General features: G+C 33.9%; 1 protein-coding gene across 3 annotated transcripts; it reads left to right on the top strand.

The window, feature by feature from the left end:
* Positions 1-3,672: 3,672 nt before the first annotated feature.
* On the top strand, positions 3,673-11,633 carry LOC133192318 (angiomotin-like). Of its 3 annotated transcripts, none has more exons than XM_061328338.1 (10): positions 3,673-3,784; positions 5,849-5,986; positions 6,219-6,849; positions 7,134-7,423; positions 8,487-8,582; positions 8,792-8,937; positions 9,102-9,553; positions 9,776-9,978; positions 10,145-10,227; positions 10,408-11,633. In XM_061328338.1, exons 1-10 carry the CDS (start codon positions 3,718-3,720, stop codon positions 10,462-10,464), a joined length of 2,163 nt encoding a protein of 720 aa, XP_061184322.1. In that variant the 5' UTR covers positions 3,673-3,717; the 3' UTR covers positions 10,465-11,633. The 3 variants fall into 3 exon arrangements, with proteins under 3 accessions (XP_061184322.1, XP_061184323.1, XP_061184324.1); XM_061328339.1 differs by lacking the exon at positions 3,673-3,784 and adding an exon at positions 5,257-5,398; XM_061328340.1 differs by lacking the exon at positions 3,673-3,784 and adding an exon at positions 5,703-5,721.
* Positions 11,634-16,722: the final 5,089 nt, after the last annotated feature.

The raw sequence follows: 16,722 nt of genomic DNA on the forward strand, positions 1-16,722 counted from the left end.
TAAATACTTGTAAAAATGTGTTCCCATCTTTCTCTCTCTCTCTCTCTCTCTCTCTCTCTCTGTGCAGAGGTTTTCTCTTTCCTCTACTAGGTACTGACAAAGTTATTGTACATAGGAGCAAATTCTGTTTCTAGCTGTGTAGATATAAACAAGAAAGCGCAGTAAGGCTCTAATTTTCATGCCTGTCATTTCTTTCACAACTTTTCTTCCATGTTGTAGTCTTTGTTCATCAGAGGTTGGAATGGGTTCATCAGATTTAAGATTAATTTTTGTGGCTGGGTGTGTCTTAGTGCATAGGTGAACCTGGTCTACAATGGTACATGTACATTCCTAAGATTGTTACACCTTAGGCATACCTTGCTCTTGTTGGCCTACAAAGATGGGTACCTGGTGATAAAATTAGAATAGTTTTCTCCTCTCTTTCTCACAGAAAAAGGTGTACACTTGACATATCCATACTTCAAGTACAAGGGATATGTCAAGTGAGTTAATTATAATCAGGGTGATCTTGATCAAAGATTAAGAATTTATTTCAAGATCAAAAGCTGTCATCTCATTACAAGGTCTTTGACTGCCCCGCCTTTTTACAATTTATCTTGATATTGAAATTTGATTCTTCTTAAGATTTTGGTTAGTTAACTTAAAGATTTAGTAGCGATACAACTAGAAGGAAAAATAGTGACCATTTCATGTGGTGACTCAGGTCCAGTCAGACCCAGGATAGGTTGCCGGGGTCAAAAAAGGTGGCTCAGATCAAGGGAGAACAGAGGGGTGTGGTCCGGGTCAAGGAAGAACCAGGGGAGGTGGTCTTGGTCAATTAAGAAGAGCAAGGGAAGATGGCTCAGATCAAAGATGAACCAGAAGAGATGGCCTTGGTCCAGTGAGTCAGAAGAGATGACCCATGTCTAATTACAGTGATGCCCATACAAGTGGCCCAGGTCGAGTGAGTCCACCAGGGAAGGTCACTGGCCCAGGTCCAAGGAGAGCATGTGGAAAGAATTTTGATCACTAATGGACTACTGTATAGTACTTCACAAATGAATTCCTATACCCTGTATATACTCAAAGGTTTTGTCAGGGAATGAGCATTAAAGTACATGTAATTTTATAAATGTAATATTCGCAATAAAGTGTGTACTAAGTATATAGACAATCCTGAGTGATGGTGCAGTACATGTAGTATGATGGGTATAATAATAATCACACGAGTCAACAAGTGGCCAGGGGCCCCCATGTTGTACAAAGTAGATAATAATTAGAAACAACAAGGGTTTATGGGATAAATATTTGTAGGTATTAATGGTGATTTATTGTCCTATCTGGCTTTTGTCTCTGACAACACAGAGAAAGAATTCCTCTATAACAGGTCTTTGACAGTGACTGTAATAGAGTGGAATAGATTATAAAGGAGGGTGTAGGGTATAAGAATATGTTTAGTTTTAAAAAAAATGAAATATTAGAACTGCATTCAGTTTTGGTATGTCTTGGGTTAAATTAAAACTAGGAAATTAGTATTGTGATATTAGCAATATTATAATTAAGTTATATTAAATGGGATTAAAAAAAAAAGCAAAGCATTTTTTAAACAAAATTGTAAATTGAAAAAAATGACCATGCAGAGATAAAATCACTGTGTACAGTAAATCATGATTCAGTTAAATAGATTCCTAGTTACAACAGTGACATTGATAACTGGACAATTTCAAGGAAACTGAATTTCTTTCTCTGTAAGTCAGACTTCGACACAGTGCTTTGAGATTATAGAGGGATTCAAGTTTACAATAGAGCCCTTGGCATGGGCCTGATCCAAATGTTATTTCAAAAAAAGCTGTATAGATGAAAATTTGTCTTATAAATATTTAATATACACTTTGAGGACAGATATTTTGTGGTTAAAGCCTCATGATAGTGAGTCTCCAAAATCAGCCAAGATGGAATCTCTTTGTGATGAATACCTTCTTATTATCTGATTGTGGTAACCCTTGTAAGTGTGAGAGGAATGTCGAGGGCAGCTGTCCACCAACCATATCTCACTCATTACATAAATCTGGTCTAGCATTCACCTTAGAGGTGTCAAACCCTGCTGGCTCACTTATCAAATCTACTTGTGCCAAATTATATATACTGCTGTCAAAGCCGACCAAAGCCCATCCACTGTATGTGACCTTTATCACACATTTATATGTCAGTAATAAAATTTTTACAGGTATCAAAAGTGAAATGAGGGAATATGTCAGTTAATGTTCCAGAATACAGAAAAAAACTTCAAAAATGCTGTTTTTTTAGAGGAAAATATGCAAAATAGGACAGCAAATGTACATTAACACAAATTTATTAAATATTAAAAATTGATTATGAAGAATAGAGAGAAATTTCCATTAGACTTAAATTCCTTTTGAGAACTCTTCTGTAAATCAATATTAATTTCACCAAAAGAATGAAATTCTCAGTGTAAGTCAAAGAGAGGCATTCTTTGTGTTTATTTCTTTCTTAAATAGATTCCCTAATACATAATTCATGGATGGAGGGTCCCCTATTGATAAAAGTGTGTCTAGACGCCCTTAAAACCAGGTGCCAAATTTTAGACATTCCATTCCATTTAAAAAAAGAAAAAAAATTGCAGGAGGGTGATATGTTTACATTCACAACATACTGATGTCCACTGAGGCATGCCCATACCAAAATTGTCAAGCTTGAATGGATGTGGAGCACACCATTATCTGGGGGATCCATTGATACATATACATATAACATCAGAACGTGACAAGGCTAATAACTTTATAGGACGTGGGCAAAAACTGTTTTTTACAAAAATGCTTACATTTTTTTTTAAAGTTTGTAATTCTTTAGAAAATCTAAGGAAAACTTTTTAATTTGTTGTTCACTCTTGGTTTTTAATTCTCGGACATTAAGGGATTTGTGAGGAATTAAGGAATTTTAAGATTAACATTTCTCAGTGGAGAATTTATAGCGGGATAGTTGTATAACTATGTAAAGTATTCAGCTGATATCTCCTGATATCTAAGGGGTAATCAATTTGTCGGTGGGGAATTATCACTCTGGAATGCAAATTGTCTATTCCCTCTAATCTGCTCAGCTGCCTTAAAAAAAAATTAACCGACCAAAGAGGCACTGCTCTCTGAAAAAGCTGTTTGGAGGTGTTTTATTGAAAAAAAAAAAAAAAAAAAAAGGACGTCAGTATAAAGAGCTTCTAACTTTTATGTGACAACATTTATGGAAGTTCTTCCTCCTTTCAAGGATGTGGAAAATTAGATGAAGTTTAAAAGTACACATCAGAGGCTACATCATTTAGATTAATAACGTTGTCTCCTGCGGCTGACCGAAATAATTCAGAGCGATCCATTTAAAAAAAGGAGGACGTTAACACAGTGCGACAATTTTTGGAATTCTTCAACACGTGTACCGGTACTTGAAATAATTAACAATATCAGTGATATAAGAACTGTGTTATTAATTTTGTGTCAACAACCCACCGAGTGTCTACCGAATTGAAGAGAGAAAGAGATCTGTTTGTCATAGTGTACAAAAGAAAAGGAAAAAAATTTAATTGCACCTTTCCTAAGGATTACTATCTTCATCTCAGATGATATATAAGAAATAATTTGTAGAAAATTATAGAAAGTGTTCATTGACCATTAACGTGGGATGTGATTTCAAAATTGGATTTGAATTTTATTAAAACCTAGGGATTTTACCATGTTTACTGAGAGCAGAGATGGATTGACGGATTCTCCGACCTATGCTAATTTAAATATGATCCAAGGTATATGAACTATAAAATACTGGAAACTTAATTATGTTTAACATTTAAGCTGATTAATTATTAACAGCTGATCAGTAAATTGTTACATATTAAGAGGTTTGAAGGGCATATAAAATTTTGAACCCTAATTGATTATGAAATGGCCGGTAGGAATTTACTTCTGAATGTTAAAATTAATAGGAGAAAATTGGTTTGAATTTTCATAAATTAATTTATGAAAAAAAAGTAAATTATTAATAATTTAAAAAAAAAATAAGAAAAGAAAATGAAATGTGTAACACGAATGATGAAAAAAAAAGTTTCATGTTTGTATAATTCATTGATAGAATAATTTTTAAATGATATAAAAGTATTTATGAATATACATGAATATACAAACAGAAAAAAATAAATGAAGATTGAATTGGTCACAGAAATTAATAAATATTTGGATCATTAATATTTTATATTCATACAGGCTTGTGTTTAAGAATGTTGTGGATTGGAATTGATGACAATTAAGTTGAACTGGGGAGTATTTTACATAAGAAGGCAGTGTTATATTAGGTTTTTTGATTGATCATACAAAACCACAAATATTTAGCAGAAATAAAGAATCTGATTAGTGAGATAATTAATTAAATAAATATTTATGAAGGGAGTTTTAGGCAAAAAGCATGATTTATTAAAGGAATGTCACATGATGTGACCAGAATTTTCTATTCTGAGCTTTAATAGTTTCTTGAATTAAATCTGATTTCTGCCTTTCTGGACATTAAATTTTTTAATTACACTTTTTTTTATGTTTAATACATTTTTATCTTTTTCATAATTAAATGATCATCTCTTTGTCAGTAGAATGAGAATCAACAGGTGATTGAATTTTATAAATATTTGCCATAAAAATTAAAACAATTTAGAATAATTAAGTGGAACTTTTACCCAGTACAATGTAGTATTATTTTGTGCAAATAAAAACTTCATCCACTACCATGCTATATACTCTTCAATTAGAGTACAACATATATATATATATATATATATATATATATATATATATATATATATATATATATATATATATATATATATATATATATATATATATATATATATAAAATATACTTTTACATAGTAAAGAAATTAATAGAGAAAAACCAGCTAGGAGATTTACTTCAGTACTTAAAATCAATAAGGAAAAATATAATGAATGAAAGCAAGTCATATTGCCTAGAATTGTTTTGTCTGGATTGGAATGTTTAAATACTATTGATTTACATACTAACTAGAATATACTGAGGGCATTACATATTTCTACTCCTGTTTTAATTATGTTTAGCCATAACAAATATGCAATGGTTTCGTCCTCAGGGTGTTTTTGTACACACAGAAAAATGTGGGCTCACTGAAGCTTGTAGCCAGGAAATGTACTGCATTCCAATGTGGAATAATTTTCTCGCTACACTGGTTTTGATCAATACCTCAACGTTTGGTATTTTGGCAATCCCACAATGCACTTGTAGCTGAGAGAGGCCATATTATCAAATATTATTCAGTGTGTTACTGGCATGAGAGAAGTGCAGAAGCATTGAGATTAAAAAAAAAAATTGCAGTAGAGGATAGCAGCCATGTTAAGTAAGGGACTATATTTTGATGAGGTTATTTATACAGTGATGTGTTTTTAAATGTGGAAATCTGCACTGTTTGATAAGGGGTTGTTTTATCAGTGAAACATTTTCTACCTGTGTTTATGATGGAGTGAACGGCCTTTGTTTATGACACACAGACAACGCTAAACCTGCCAGGAATGCGGGTTATATTATCCCACTGTGTGTGTGTTAGTCATTTCCTTGGCACTTGTGATATGCTTTCTCTCTAATATACCCCTGCCCTTGTGATCAGGAGAAGAACCTGGAAATTTGAATAGGAGATAATTCACCACTAATTATTTTTTTTTTGTATGTTATAATTGTAAAAGTAGCTTGGAATGCTTGTTGGGGATTGCTGAAGGGCTGGAATTTGAATTGTTGATGAGAATGTTTCAGAGCTAGATTTGTGATACGTGTTTTCTTTTTCATTTGACAGATCTTATGAATGGAGGTCAGTTTTCTAGTGACGAGTACTTAGTGGTTACGGACCCCGAGGGCATGACAATGTCCCAGCAGCAGTATCGAGAACCGCCCCCATACCCAGGCCACTCTAAACAGCTACAAAATACACCAGGTAAGGGATTGATTCCACTGGATTTTATACATTTACTGCACTATTTTTCCCTTTTATCCTCTTTCTCAACATTATGACACAAATGTTTGAATCATGATAATTTAAGGGAGAAAAATTTGATTCCTTTTTATTTGAAGAAAGTTCAGATAATGTTGGGAAGGATAAAATGATTATTATATTATGGACAGCACATACATGTAGTATTAAGATATTTTTTCCATTTTCGCCACAGGTTTAAGACAGAGTTTTTCGGGAAGTGAGACAAGCACAGACGTCTCTGTGTCCTCCACAGAAAATTTATCCACATGCATGAGACAAGAACCCCAGGGAGAAGAAAATCAGTCTACCACTGGTTACCCCTCCCATTTAGACTACTCCAGCAGTGATGCTGGTTATAGTATTCTTGCTCGTTTGGGCATGCCCACCACAGCTTTAGAAATGAAAACATCAACTGTTTCACAGCCATATTACCAAATGGCAGGACACTGTGTGCCACATCCAACAGACAATTATGGATATTTAAACAATCCGTGTTGTGGGTCTTCTTTTTCATGGCATCCACACCAAGTTTCAAATTCTTGTGTTTCCATGACAAAAACAACGGATCAATTAACCTCCACAAATGGACAACAGTGGGCTGTAGACCAGCTACAGTCCCCATATTTCACTCAACTCCCCCCTCCCCCAGAATATCCAGGTTTCAGTGTAGATAAAAATGAACACTTACGACGGTCCTACGAGACCGTGGATCGCAGTGACCCTGCCGATATGTCTGTCTGTAAGTCCCAGCCTGACTTGACTCGCTACTGGGAGGCCCACAGCAAAATGATGGAACAGGAGCATTTACAGCGGGAGGATCAAAGGTTTGTATCAAAATTTGTGGTGGATCTTGAATTTTATGCTCCTTTCTAGTTGATGACCTTAATTTAAAGAATATTTATAGAAATGATAACATTATTATGTATGTGTTGTAAGTTTTATGCAATCAGTGTAGTAGCATCTGGGAAAAACAGAGAAAGCTAAAGCAAAACAACTTAAGCACATGCAGTGAAAATACGTAAACACAAATGTTTACATCATTGAATTGAATTAAGCTATGCTGGAAACAAAAGAGACACATTAAGAAAATATTTTTTCTTCTTTGCAGTACACCTACATCTTCCATCCGATATGAAGAAATGGACCCCCTGACCGCTCGTGCCAATAAAATGATTGACATGTTAACAGAAGAAAACAGAAAACTTAGAGATGAACTAAATGTTTATTACAAAAAAGTCTCTAGACTTCAAAAGTTTGAATTTGAAATTCAGAAAGTGCATGAGGCATACGAATCTCTGGTGAAATCTTCACAAAAGCGGGAGAAGTTGGAAGCCATTATGAAAAAGAAACTGAAGGAAGAGCTGACAAAGCTTCAGGCCACAAATAAACAGCTACAAGGTAAAGTTATGTTAAACATGGTGTACTCAGTTATGCTAGACTCAGTTACTCTAGAAATGGTGTACTCAGTTATGCTAGACTCAGTTACTCTAGAAAAGGTGTACTCAGTTATGCTAGACTCAGTTACACTAGAAATGGTGTACTCAGTTATGCTAGACTCAGTTACACTAGAAATGGTGTACTCAGTTATGCTAGATGTGGTGTACTCAGTTACTCTAGATATGATGTACTCAGTTAAGCTGGATATGGCAGCCCTGTTGAACTACTGTGGCAGATTTCCAATATTTTTGAATAAAAAATCTATTGCAACATGCCTTTATTGCATGCTTGTTCAGGGTAAATGCATTTTAAATTTAAATATACTATTTTGTGCATAACTGAGACCCACTTCAAAGAAGAAGCACCATGACTTCCTATCTGTGAATTATAAAGGCCAGAGCCATATTTTTAAAATGACAATTACCTATAAACAAAAGATATGGAGTGGTGAAATATTTACAATTGATATGGCTTGTTGTCAAGTTTTGGGTGTAATTGCGCACTCTGTATACAGTCAGGATTAAAGCTTTTGTCAGTTAGCCGGGGCTTTAAGCATGCGATTATCAGCTCAGAAATCTCTCTTAATCTCCTATGTCTATTGGCCAGGACCCAAACCTTTGTATTGGTGTGAAATTTTATCTGCCTGTTCATAATAGCAAACATTCCTCGGTCAGAAATACAAAAGCTCAAAATATGATTCATAAATGTCTTTTGAATTGTATAAATTATTTTAAAAATCTTGTGGGAGATAATTGTAATTTATGAAATTTTCATGAGCTGTGCTTAAAAATAAAAAACATTCATGTTATTATAATTTGCATAAGCATGACACTTTTCTGTAATTATTTAGTTTCATTAAGTAAAGCAATTCACCTTGAGGAGTGTCATGTTTGTTTACATATTATTTTCTGATGAAATATTCTTATTCAATATTTTTAAAAATATTTTATAATATTGGAGCATATTTAATTAGGGTAAATGTAATAAGTAAAGATTAATCAGGTCAAATTACCTCTTTTTACAGAACAAGTTGACCGGTCAGCTGCGGAATGCGTAGATGATGGGGAGCAGGTCTCGGATTCAGAGAGAAGTCGCAAGTTTGCTGCTCTCGTGGCACAGAGTGAGTTATCTCCCTTTAAAATTTCACAATTGCACTCAAAACATGAGATACCAGTCAAATGTTTGTTAAAAAAGTTAAAACATTAAAACAATTACAAAATACCAATAATATGGAAAGAGTGAGGGATTGGATTTTAGAGAGCATTTCTATTTTAGAATGTACATATTAATTATAAAATCTGATTTATATTAATTATGTTACAATTTCAGACAAAGAGTTACTGTCCACTAAGGAGAGACTGGAATTGGACGTGGCTTCGCTGCGGACATCTCTACAGGAACAACAGTCTAAGATGGACATACTGGACAATGCACTGACCAATGCTCAAGGCAACGTAGTCAGGCTGGAAGACGAGGTAATTAGAAATTCATCTAATTAAATTCATTTTAAGCTCTTGTTTTGGCAATGAAGTTTTTAATATTTAAATGTATGTAAAATTAATGAAAAAGTTGATAGACACTAATACATGTATAAACAGATCAAGTAGTAGAGTTAGAGTTATCTCCCTTTCCGTTGCAGTGTTGTAAGAAGCAGGTTCAGATAGAGAGACTAGAGAAGCTCCAGAAATCCTTCTCCTGTTTAAAGGCTGCATGTGAAAAACGTGAACAATTCGAAAAACAAATGCGGACTCAATTAGAAAAGGAGGTGGCAAATCTGAAATCCAAACAAAGAGATGGTGGTTCCGTGTCTAAATCAGACAGCACCACATCTCAGGCGGAGGTCACAAATCTTCATTCTTTACAGACTCTTCTTAACGAGAAGGAATCTAAGATTCTGAAATTGGAAACAGAAGTGATTAAGTGGCAGCAGAAGTACCTAGAGGAGAGTGCCTTAAGACAATTCTCCATTCAAAATGGACTCTCTGTCGATTTATTAGACTCTGAAAATTTAACAGATGAGAAAATCGAGAAGTTGACACAATTGGAGGAGGTGATTAATGCCAGGCAACAAGTAGAGGAACTGGAGGCAAAGTAAGTTACAAGGTTACAATATAGGGGCAAGAAATACTAGCTATCAATATAGGGGCAATAAATATAATAATATATGGGAAAATAATTTTTGTTTTGAGAAATCTTTTTTTTTCATCTTTGAACATTTTATCAATTTGAAATTAAAAAAAGTAGAAGAAAACAAGTAAAAGAAAAATTGAAATGACATTTTTGTTTTAAAGTTGGTTATTTAATCGTTTTTAGGGTCAAAAGTTTACAGACAGAGCTGGCAGAGAAGGACGCCATGATTCGTGTGTTTCAGAGATCTGGTCCAATGACACGCAGCAGTAGTGTACATACCCTGTCTGCGGCCTCCTCCTCCCTTCTGTCCCCCCGTCCTTACCACCACACCACGTGTTCACTGACCAGAAAAGGAACCCTCCCCACCATCCGCCATGTCAAAACAGGTCAGTAGGTAAAAAGGTCATCACTTAACCCATGAAAGAAAGAAATAGGTGTATTTGACTTGCATCAAATTTTATTCCATGTCTCAAATTTTATTTTAGCTTATGCAATGGATTTGAAGAAAATTAATGTCACAAAATTTAATGAATGTTAATTTATTCTTATCAGGTAGCTCAAGCACTTTAGAAACTAGTCGAGCCTTCTCTCTAGACGAAGATTTGGCATCCAACATCCAGCATTTAACAACTGAGGTAGGCAGTTATTTCTCATCAGTCTGCAAACCATAAATTTCTCCTGTAATTGTCACAATTGCTTATCTTAACATTAACGTTGATTGAAAAAGTGAAAAAATGAAGTAAATGGTTTGTGGGATTACAGCAATGTTACGTAATGGCATGTCTAATTTTTATGTTTCTTTTTTTTTCTTTTAGAGTAAAGATTCTAATACATCATCAGAAGATGACTCAGAGAAAATATGGCAAGTTTAATTACCTCCCTCCACATAAAATGTCTGTAATAGACGAGTGAAATTACCTCCCTCCACAAGATCTGATTTACAAGCTATGCAGAAAAAAAAAGACAAGAAACCTTATACAATGGACTCTAGTGGGATTGAAATCTGTGTTACAGGAGGGTGGGATGGAATTTAGTGGGAGACATTCAAATTTTATACATATAGTCAAAATGTTAAATTACTCTCATTAGCTATTTCAAACAAATCGATTGTTATTTCACTGTTTTGAACTTTTGCTGTTTTTTGCACATTTTCGATTTTTGATGATGCAAGGAAGGCAAAGTTTTTTTAAGCAGCATTTTTGTATTGATCTTGAACTTGCATTTTTTAATGCAGGAACACTTAAGATCTGAATGTGTTAAAGCTTTTAATACAGTGTATTAATCTGAGTCACCCAAATGTTTTAATTTTGGTGAGAGTATTATATCTTTTTTTGTTTTCCTTTTCACATCAATTTGCATTTTTTCACTCTGCATCTTGTTCTCATGAAAAATGTCAGCATTTGAGATTGAATATTACTTGTATGAGGTATAAAATAAGTGCAATATAGCTCATCATGTGTAACATAGGTGCTTACCCATAGTTGTGAGTTTTCATCATTTAGCCAATATTGTTTCATGTTGTGAAAATATCATGTATCAAAATGTTGTCAGATTGAAATTTTCATTATTATTGCAAAATATGTCATTGTAAAAAAACCATTCTTCTAATTACATGAATATGAAAATATGTCTATGTCACTGCCCTCTGAAGAAATCAGATACAGACATTGATAATTTCATAGAGATGCCTTTGTAAACTTATCTCCGATTTTTGCTTGGAGAGTATTTATATGACTGTTTACTAACATCCATGACGATGTTTGAGCCTGTTGAATGGTACGTACCAATATAAAGATTCCAGTGTTTTTGTATTGATGACATTTTATTGTGTGAGAATGTATACAGTTAATTTATTGGGAATGTGAGCCTATCTGTTTTATATATTTTTTATGTGTAAGTATTTTTTCCATCAATGTGCCAAGGTAAATCAGCTACTCTGTGATTCTGAACACTGTGTAAAATGTGTGGATCATTTGATGATAAAGACGATGATCATGACGATGATTATAATGATAATGATGTAATAAAAATATGAAATCACTACTTGTGTATGTCTTGATTTGAGGCTGTTTGTATTTAAGTAGACAGAAACATAGGTGTAATATAAATCACAACTTCAAAAATACAGTTGAACTTCGGTATCTCAAACACGGATATCTCGAATACCATGGATATGTCAAAGTGATCTGGAGGTCCCAAGAACTTTTTCTTCAAGTATTTTACCCTCGATATTTCGAACCCTTGGATATCTCGAAGTTTTTTTCTTGGTCCCATCAAGTTCGAGATAACGAGGTTTGACTGTATTCACTGAATGAATAAAATACAAGAGTGAAAATCTCTGTCGCACATTTAAACGTGATGAAAAGATTTAAATTGAAGAAAGAAATCAGTTTTGTAGATCGGGGAAAAAACCCAGAAATTACTGAATTCAATGCAATTCTTCATGCTGCAACTGTCACAATTTCATCCTGATCCTATGGAATTTCTTTATAGACAGAACCCATTAATGACCCTTTACCCTTTAATCAGAGCAAAATGGTATATACATGTAGTAAAAGAGGAATAAAATTTACAACAAATTACAGTTTACGTCAGATTACAGTTTACATCAGATTACAATTTACGTCAGATTACAGTTTACTTCAGATTACAGTTTACGTCAGATTACAGTTTACGTTAGATTACAGTTTACGTTAGATTACAGTTTACGTCAGATTACAGTTTACACGTCGAATCAGATGCAAAGAAGCTGCATGGCATCTTATTGATTTTTTTTTTTCTAATGAAGGGTTATATTCTTACAGACGGTCTTTATATTTAATCCCTTATTTCCTATAAACCTAAAGGTGAAAGTTGTCAGTACCTTAGACTTTGAATGTTTGAAGACTTACTACATTTTATCGTATTTTGAAAAAACAACAACAACAAACATACGGATGTTCTATTCAAGTAGAACAAAAATTACACCGTTATTAGCCCCCCCCCCCCCCACCCGACCCGAAAAAAAGAAACCAGACCCTGTTTATTGGGAGTATATAGTATTTTAACTATATTCAAATTCAAAGATGGGTAAAGTTGCACAAAATCTGATTGCTATATCATTTCCACATAATTAAAGCAAAGAAGATAATTTTGTAATTAACTTCCTAAATTAGGTCGGTCTCTTTTAACAACTCTAATGTTCACACTTCAAGTTTTTATGCATGTAGTAGGCCAAGAGAGATAACTTTTAAATGGGTTCATCTTGCAACGTGTCAGAATGTTGGAAATTTTAATTTTCTTTTCTATAAGGCCAAGAGAGATAACTTTTAAATGACATGGCCGTAGGAACCGGGGGGGGGGGGGGGGGGGCGTGCCCCCTCCCCCCCAATAATTTTGCCGACATATAGACTACTTTAGAAAACATAGCTACTATATGTTTGTCCTCCTCAATAAAAACGTCTGATGACCTTTTTTTTGCTTGTCAAGGAATTGTTGGTAGTTGATAGTGCCCCCCCCCCCCAACTGAAAATGTATGGCTGTGCCCCCCCCCCCAACTGAAATTGCTTCCTATGGGCCTGAATGGGTTCATTTTGCAAACTGTGGTATAAAAATATGTCAACATTTCGGAAAATTTAATATGTTATTTAAAATACCCGGGTACTCGGTAAAAATGTACGTAAATACAAGTGTGTTAATTTTCTTGAGCCACATTAAGCTCTGTCAAAGCCCAAAGCTGTTTTTATGACGTTTATAAACGTATATAAACATAGATTCCAACGGAAATGATTTTTTGGTACTAAATTTATTTATCAAATGAACACAACCGACACAATTTAAACATCAAAAATTACAAATGGTTTACAGTTCTTGTTTAGGATCTATTTGATCAAAGCAAAAGGACAATCTATTACGCAGGTTTGTGATGATTAAACTAGGGAAAGAGAAGAAGAACGTTGTTGGATCGCTAGTCTAATATTTTTTTCATATGTTGGTTGTTTCCACGGTATACGCTAAACCTACTACGCAAACTGACTTTCAACATTTTTTTTATCTTTCGTTATTATTATTAATATTCCTTCACTTTTGAAGTGGGTAACGGCATTTCTATGCATGTCTAATTTCGCTGCCGTATATTTACTAAATAGTTTAAAAATGATTTGAAGATAATAGACCATACTTAAACGATGTACAATGAAAACAGTCATTGAAGCCATTCAAAAATTAAGGACAACAATAGTTGCGAACAGCTGTGTACCAGGTGATTGGTCACTAATTACTGTATATACCCAGCCACAGGCGATAACTCGTGTTTTACAGGTGTAGATGACGACACGTTATTTACCGTATGCATATTTAAGTTATTTATTGATAATTTTTTTTTTTATAAAAATATATACTTTGAAATAAGAAAAATATACATGCGAGTAACCGAGTACCATTTTAAGTATTCGATACTCGGACGTTCGATCGAGTACCCGGTTAACCGGTTACTCGTTGACATCCCTAGTTATTTTCATCATTTTGAACTTCATTCACATGTAATGAAATAATCACATTCAGAAAGACTATGCACATCAAACTCAGAGGATGCGTATAAAGGTACATGTATGTAAAAGTGAAATATTTAAGAAATATACCACCATAATAAAGTAACGGAGGAAAGGATCGAGATGAGCGAACAGTGTGCGTAAAATCCCTATAGCTTCAAATGTATAAAAACCATATTCAATTTGTGAATTTTGCATTTAGAGTAATAAAAATCTTGAGAATCAACTAACAAACTAACCACTATGCTATACAGCTCATGCCAAAGATCATTATGGACTTCAAATACTTCTCGAAGATTAATTCAATTGCGTCGTAAAGTTCCCACCTATGCTACACCTCTCATGTCTCTTCACAAAGTCGGACTGGAGTGATATATATGAATGTTGTGTCATAAAAGTGTATACATGTATTTTTTTTTTTTTTTTTGGTATAATGGGACTTTGCACAATATTTTTGTTGCCCAAAATTGTATATTTTTTATGCATATATGTACTTTCAGTTAAATCTTTCAAAAAAATTGAGGCCCACTCGTATTGAAATTTTTGTTTTTAAATGTAGTAACTACATGTATGATGAAATGATCATTTTTTACCTCTTTGGTGTGTATGCTATTTCAAAAGACAAACTTTGCATCATATTTTTGTTGCCCAAAATTGTATATTTTTAAATCTTTCAAAAAAATTGAGGCCCACTCGTATTGATTTTTTTTTAGCATCCCCTGCCGACCGGTAGTACCCGCCGTGTGCTCCTTGTCATGATCAAAAAAAAAAAAAAAAAAAAAAAAAAAAAAAAACACGGAAAAATCCGAAGACAATTCAGTATGTAAATAATGGTCTAACAATATGTATGTATTTACAAGATCGTTGTATCGACAATAAAACTTGCAAAGTGATGACTTCAAACGAGACTGTTGATATCCTTGTTTCATCAACTTGTTTGTCAATAGCTCGCCTCGTTTTAGAAATTGTTCATACGTAGAGCAGCTCTTGCGTATCGAATCAACTAGGAGACAAAAACCCATATGCAGGTGATGAGGGTACATTGCTACATAAGTAAGGGAAGTTGACGATTGAAAAAATAAAGTCATCACGTTTATCATAAAGCTTTGTTGTTAGGTTACCATTAAAGTCTTTTTCTAGTAAAATATCTAAATATGAAACTCTGTGGTATCTTATATTTCAAGCTCACTGGGATATATCGAGTAGACATATGAATGAAAGTAACTATTGTTAATTGATAATACGGCATCGATATATCTAAATGTCGATTTGAAGGCCACAGCAAGTGTTTTCTTCTTCTCAGACTTCTTGTAGAAGTTTTTGAATAAATTCTGCTTCATATGAATACAAAAAAGGTCTGCTAATAAGGGGAAGCAATTGGTACCCATGGGAATTCCGACAGATTGTTGGAAGACCTTCATGGTCTCCAAAAACTACATAGATATTGACAATCAGAAACTTAAGCATCTTTTTAATATCAGCTCCAGAGTACTTGTGTTTACAATCAGAATGTTTTTAACAAAATAATTTTGAAAATGACCAATGACAAGATAACGAGTTCCATTTTTATTTAAAAAAGCAGTTGTCTATGATGTCAAAAAGCCGTGACTTTAATTTATCGTGGGGAATGATGGTTGTATAAAGTGTTGAAAAGTCGTACGTTTTGATGTTATTATTTTGATAAAAATTTGTGATTTCAAATTTTCTAAAAGCAGGGACCTGCTTAAAGTTTCTTAGAGTTTTTAAGTATCCACATCTGATTTACACTACTATTGTACAGAACTCCAGCAATATAAATATTTTCCCCCTTTTTTGTTTTGTTGCGTTTTTTCTTCTTCATTGCTTTCAAGTTTATCTTAATTGGAGACGCCTCATCCCTGCTTCTTCTTAAAAATGTTTACACATAGAGTCCCGGTCCCGCGGACTTCGAGGTATCGAGTGTTACCTGTACATTTTTGGACGAAATTTAAAAGCAAGTGCACTAATTGTCTTCATCATCAACATTTATTTCAAAGAACTTTAAGATGTATTAGATATATCCATTCTTTAAACATTCAGAAAATTAAAAGTTTTCCCTGTCATACATCGATATGATATGGAAAAATTACTGCCATTTTTTGTGGCAACTTATATAAAATCCTCTGATTCTCAAGAGCTTCGGGGGGGGGGGGGGGGCAGCTTCGCTCCCTCAGGGGTGTACCCGGATTGATGGGGACCTAGACCTTTTCATGCCCATCGCCATAAAGCTCCAGACAGCTCAGTATTATGTTACGCTACAACTCCATTATTCGTACGGAAAGTAGTCTCGAAGAATTGACGCTACATGGAGTATGACAGTATGCATATAGTATATCAAAGTATCAGAGTATATCAAAGCCCCTTTTTTCCCTAAGCGCAAAATCATGGATCCGCGCCTTTTTCAGGTACATATCTTTTTTACTCAAATTCAGAAAAGCTTATCGAAACTTATCAAATAGGTTGATGATATATAACAATAAAATCGTATGATGGAAATTGCTAATTTATTTTTCTAAAATCTTGAAATCAATACTCGAAATAAGTGATGTACGACTTACGGAATACCTTTTCACCTCCAAAAAA

This window comes from Saccostrea echinata, unplaced genomic scaffold (assembly GCF_033153115.1).
Source record: "Saccostrea echinata isolate AGI-Se365-2 ecotype Australia unplaced genomic scaffold, CSIRO_AGI_Sech_v1 ptg000025l, whole genome shotgun sequence".
NCBI lineage: Eukaryota > Metazoa > Mollusca > Bivalvia > Ostreida > Ostreidae > Saccostrea > Saccostrea echinata.

Bases quoted from the DNA above. Each gene is read 5' to 3' on its own strand.
- LOC133192318 (XM_061328338.1), top strand. From the start codon at position 3,718: ATGTTTACTGAGAGCAGAGATGGATTGACGGATTCTCCGACCTATGCT. The intron at 8,938-9,101 runs GTAATTAGAAAT...TTTCCGTTGCAG, and splicing joins TAGTCAGGCTGGAAGACGAG to TGTTGTAAGAAGCAGGTTCA. The intron at 9,554-9,775 runs GTAAGTTACAAG...AATCGTTTTTAG, and splicing joins GTAGAGGAACTGGAGGCAAA to GGTCAAAAGTTTACAGACAG.